Raw genomic sequence first — 5,005 nt, 5'->3', positions numbered from 1 at the left:
AAGGAGTGACAATAGGCCCGAGACTGGAGTGATGACCATCAACCAAGTGTGATCCACTCAACTCTCTAGAGTACAAAAATTAGTTTTATTAATGTCTTTTTTTGGCATGGGGGTACAGTTTAATGGTAGAGCATGTGCTTAGTATGTTCAGGCCTGTGTTTGATCCCCAACCCTATCTGCACATGAAGACCTTTCCTGTTCTGTAGTTTCTTTACCAAAGTCCTAGTGACACCATCTGATTATCTTTGTTTTCAAAAAAAAAAAAAAAAAAAAAAATCCCTGTGGAGGACCTGTCAAGAAAGCCAGTAGGAAGGTGATAAGAAAAAAAAGCAAAATGAATTAATGATCAAATCAGATAAAGACATGGTTTATAAAGATTTATTCCTTTAAGAAAAGAACGTGTGTACAGTGTTTCAGCGGTGGAGGAATAGTATCAGCAGAAATTTGTAGTTTATTACAAAAGTAGCCAGAAAAATCAGCAAATTTAAAACTTGTTCATTGACAATGTGTTATCGAGAGACTCCTATCACTGTTGGTATGTGTGTGTTTGTGTGTGGCGTGTATGTGTATGGTGTGTTTTGAGCTGGGGTCTCATGTATCCCAGACTGGTCTCACTTGGTCCTAAGGATAACCCTGAACTCCAGAGCCTCGGTCTTTACCTCCCAGTGCAGGGACTATGGGCGGGAGTATGCTTCCCCACCTGGCTACTCTGCTAAGACTTTTTTCTCTTCCAATGTCATAGCTGATTACAAGGAGAGCTTCAACACCATTGGGAACATCGAAGAGATCGCGTACAATGCTGTTTCCTTCACCTGGGACGTGAACGAAGAGGCAAAGGTTAGTGAAACTTGTATTGACTATTCCCTGAAGACTCTTCCAAAATGCTGTGTATGTAGTTTTCTAGAATTTGAGCCAGAAGGAAGAAAATCAACTTTTCAATTTTTAGAAGCCTCACAGCTTTGCCCTTTTGTGGGGACTCCGGGTGGGCAGGCTCTGCTCTGACAAAATAAGGTCAGCCACCGCATCACTCCGCAGTCCTTCAGGTTGTGTGCTCCATTATAGAACGTGTGGCTGTCACTCAAAGTCTCCTACAACCCCTAGGCTTCTCTGTGCCACCATCAGACATCTTGTGTCCTGGACTGACAATCACATTTCAGCACTGTGGCTTTGAAACACTTTGTCGACTGTTAGACCCTTTCTGTTCCTCTGGGTGCAAGTGTGGTTAAGATGGGAGGTGAATAGCATCCCCGACAAACAGGTGTCAAGGACAGATGTCGCCACTGCCTGGGTTTGGATAAGAGAGGTTTCCATAGATAGCCCTGTTTGCTCTCAGTCACAAGTTTGTGTAATTCTCAGCTTCTTTGGGTTCTTCAGCCTCATTTTGCACTTACAGGAACCTTTCAGATAAAGGCTAAGCTGGTTTTCTGCTTCAGTTGTGCACCACCTGGGTGAGTGTTGGGAGGCCTTGTCTTCAGTCAGTGTAAACAAGGCTGTCAATGCCTCATTGTCCTCTGCAAGGAGGCTGGGTGAGAGAGGAAACTGGCTTGAGTTTGCAGGCAGGCTTTCCAGAAGAACATGAATTGCTCAGTGTCTCCTTCCACTCAGGTATAAAACAATGCAGGTGAAACTGGCTTTAGGCCCGAGAAAGGTGACCCAAGTGGGCACAAGGTGACAGATCAGCAGTGCAGCCTGGAGAGAAGGGGACAGGCCTTTCTTTCCACAGGATGCAAGATCAAGCTTCATGCAGAACGTCAGGCAAAGTCAGGCAAAGCGTGTCTCTGGCATGCCCGCACTCACCACGTGCTCTTGGCTGCCACGACTGTTTAGCTCCCTCCTCCCTCCCAAGACTGCCACAGACACAGGTTTGTCTGTGCTGTCCCAAGGCTCCTGCCACCCCTCCCTCCCTCACTTCAGCCAGGCCCCTTGTCTTTGTCTTTCTCTTTATGCTCTACTACACAAGGGGCCAGCTGTGTAAGGGCACAGCGCTGGGATGTGTTGGAATGTCTCTACTGCACCAACCAGCCTGCTGGGGCATGGGTGCTGGCCATCCAGCCAGGGATCCAGTAGGGACCTAGTAACCCAACAACAGGGTGACCAGGGAGAGGCCGAACCCACTTCACACTCACTGGGCTCTACATCAGCTGTCCCACAGTGTTAAAGCTAGCTCTAACCATGACTTGTCATCTATGTTTTCAGTGTCACAGTCTGTGGTCATGGCTGTTAGAGGTGAAGTGTTTCAATAAATGCGGAAATCAGAAGGGTCGGGCTCCATGCCAACCGATGGGGTGGTTGATCTGGGCTAAGCTGACCGTCCAGCCAGTTCGTTCCATACCACTCGCTTGTCATATACAAGTGCTCACTTGCTTGTTTAAATGTGTGTGGACACATATGTCTGGGTGTACACATGCGTGCTTGGGTGTTTGTTGGTTTGCACATGTATGCACACATGTACTTGGCAGACATGCTGATATTCTTATACACACTGACAATATCAATTGCTTTTAGGAAGTATTTCATGCTACTTTCTGTAGCGAGTTTGTTTCTTTTCTTAATGTCTATCCTTAGTGGCTGTCATTCTGTTAACTGAAGGGTAAATTTTAAAAGCTGCAAACGATTCTACAAACCAGAAGAGCATTTGGAGACAAGGGCTGAAAGCCAACCCCTTGGCCTGGGATGCTGAGCGGACTTGACGGAGCTTGCTTTCACGTCCGTAGAGTCTGAGGCCATTCCCTAAAACGTCACTGAGTTTATAGTAAGCAGACTGCAAAAAGCAACACAGCATAGCAGTTGTGGGGAAGACGTGCAGCAAAGCAGAAAGAACGGTGGCCTCGTGAAGCCTGTGCTTGTTGATGCCAGGAGTTGCACCGTTCACACTGGCCCATTCTCTGTAGGCTTCAAGGGGCGGGGCAGGGGTGGCCGTGAGGGGTCTCAGTCTGTAGCACAGAGTTTTTCTTTTTAACGTGGACGGAGAACAGAGACTTGTGGTTCACAAGACAACCAACACACGTGGGAATATTAAAGCACTTATGAACCATTGCAAAATTTAATGTTCTTACCCATATTTAAAAACAAGGAGTTTCCGTTTGGTTGGTATCATTTTTTGAGAGGGTCTGGGATTACAGGCACACACTGTAATACCAGATTTAGAAGATTATTTTGTTGTTGCTGCAGGTCTAGGAATTATTTTGGATAATCGAGTTCTAGAAGCCATGGGCAAGGTTGTGCGTGGGTTCTCACGATGAGTGCACACTCACCACTTTCCCTAGTTGTCCCCTTCTCTCCAGCCATGATGTACGTTTGAATTTTGATGTGCAGTGGCATCAACCCTAGGCTCAGGTCTTCTATGGCTCCCTGGGTCAGGGTGGTGGCCACATAATAAAATTCGAAATGGTTCTCACTCTCATGTATCAAGGACTTTACCCACTGGGCCTTCGCCTTAGCTCCTCTTCTAAAAAATTTGATTATTTATTTAGTGTGTGTACATCCTGTGTGGTACCCAGGGCCTCCCATGTTCTAGACCAGTGCTCAGCCTCCGGGTGCCTTCCCTTGTCCCACTCCATGGCCCCACTGCCTCTGTGGCTGCCTTGCTTGCTGTTTCTATCTGTTCTCTAGAACAAACGCATGGAGAGGCCAGGGAATCATTCAGCTTCCTTTAGTGATGGGAGCAGCTCTCAGAGAGGTTGTTCCCACGCTCCCAGCCACAGCCTGGTGGAGGCAGAGCCTGCAATGATGGCCCGCCTCTCAGAGCCGGTTTTTCCGGTTGTGCCAGGCCTGTCTTCAACAGGGCCTGTTTCCCTATGGGGTCTGTGCAGTCTGGGCTGAGCATTGTCTCTGGTCCTTGGTGTTTAGATGGCGAGGTTCTGGAGGTTCTGAGCGTTGCCACTGTCAGTCACAGTGTGGGAACCATGGGAACTGGTCAGGGTGGTGCTGGGTCAGTGCAGCCCAAGGTCCCTGCAGTGAGCTTCAGGCTCAGGGCCTAGTCCTTACGCCAGATTAGCCAACATATGTGTTCTTTTTTTCTTGGGGCAGGGGTGGTTTTCAAACAGGGTCTCTCTTTGTAGCCTAGGCTGGCTGTGAACTCACAGTAATCCTCCTGCCTCACTCTTCCAAATGCTAGTATTACAGGCTCTGCCACAAGTCCAGCTTCCAGCATCTGGCTTTCCCTTCCTCAGTTTTCTTTTGGCCAGCTGTGAAATGGTGGGGAGTGGGGGAAGAAGCATTCCACAGATGCCTAAGGTCCTGCCCAGAGGAATATGGCGGGAGAGCTGTATACCACGCTCTCATTCACAGGGATGATTCTAAGTTTTTCTTTGTCACCAAATGCTGGCACTTAAAAAGCAGTCTTGCCAACATGAGTCTCCAAGGGGCTGGTTTGTGAAGAGCAGAGAGCTCAGAGTGCTGTGGGGGAGCTCTGAGCGGCCACGGTGGTGATGTCACCCACACAGTGGCAGCCCTAACTGCAGTCCTTTCCCAGGCTCCCAAGGAGAGTCCTGAAGCCCTTGCCTCCACCTTTTCATTCAGTGCTGTCTCCCCGTTCATGGTGATTCCAAGACTGACCTGCTAGAGAGGTCTCACGGTGACGTATAGTATAGTATAGTATAGTATAGTATAGTATAGTATAGTATAGTATAGTATAGTATAGTATAGTGTTGGGGTGCTGCTGGGTGTCTTGTGACAATGCTGTGGCTCACAGTCCTCTTTGGGTCCTTCACCCTATCAGGACACCAATCCCCGCCCCTCACCCCGTCTCTGTGTTTGCCCCTTCCTACACCCAATCAAATGCTATAATGAAGGAGCTTCTTCACCTTTAAGTGTTTTTAAAAAAACTCTCACTGGCCAATAGTGGGGCACACCTTTAATCCCAGCACTGGGAGGCAGAGGCTGGCAGATCTCTCTGAGTTCAAGGCCACCCTGGTATACAAGAGCTGGTTCTAGGACAGCCATAGCTACAAAGAGAAACCCTTTCTCAAAGAACAAAACAGAGAGAGAGAGAGAGAGAGAGAGA

The 5,005-nt window shown here is 48.2% G+C and overlaps 1 protein-coding gene across 1 annotated transcript in view; it reads left to right on the top strand.

Moving 5' to 3' along the window:
• Nucleotides 1-5,005, top strand: part of Grhl2 (grainyhead like transcription factor 2) — an 86,219-nt gene that overhangs the window by 43,303 nt on the left and 37,911 nt on the right. The window contains exon 7 of the mRNA XM_026789787.1: nucleotides 743-837. Within this exon, the coding sequence (XP_026645588.1) occupies nucleotides 743-837 (95 nt within the window). The remainder of the gene's footprint in view (nucleotides 1-742; nucleotides 838-5,005) is intronic.

Source organism: Microtus ochrogaster, unplaced genomic scaffold (assembly GCF_000317375.1).
Source record: "Microtus ochrogaster isolate Prairie Vole_2 unplaced genomic scaffold, MicOch1.0 UNK29, whole genome shotgun sequence".
In the NCBI taxonomy this organism is placed as follows: Eukaryota; Metazoa; Chordata; class Mammalia; order Rodentia; family Cricetidae; genus Microtus; species Microtus ochrogaster.
The sequence above is the reverse complement of the archived record's forward strand: the minus strand, read 5'-3'. Positions and strand labels throughout refer to the sequence as shown.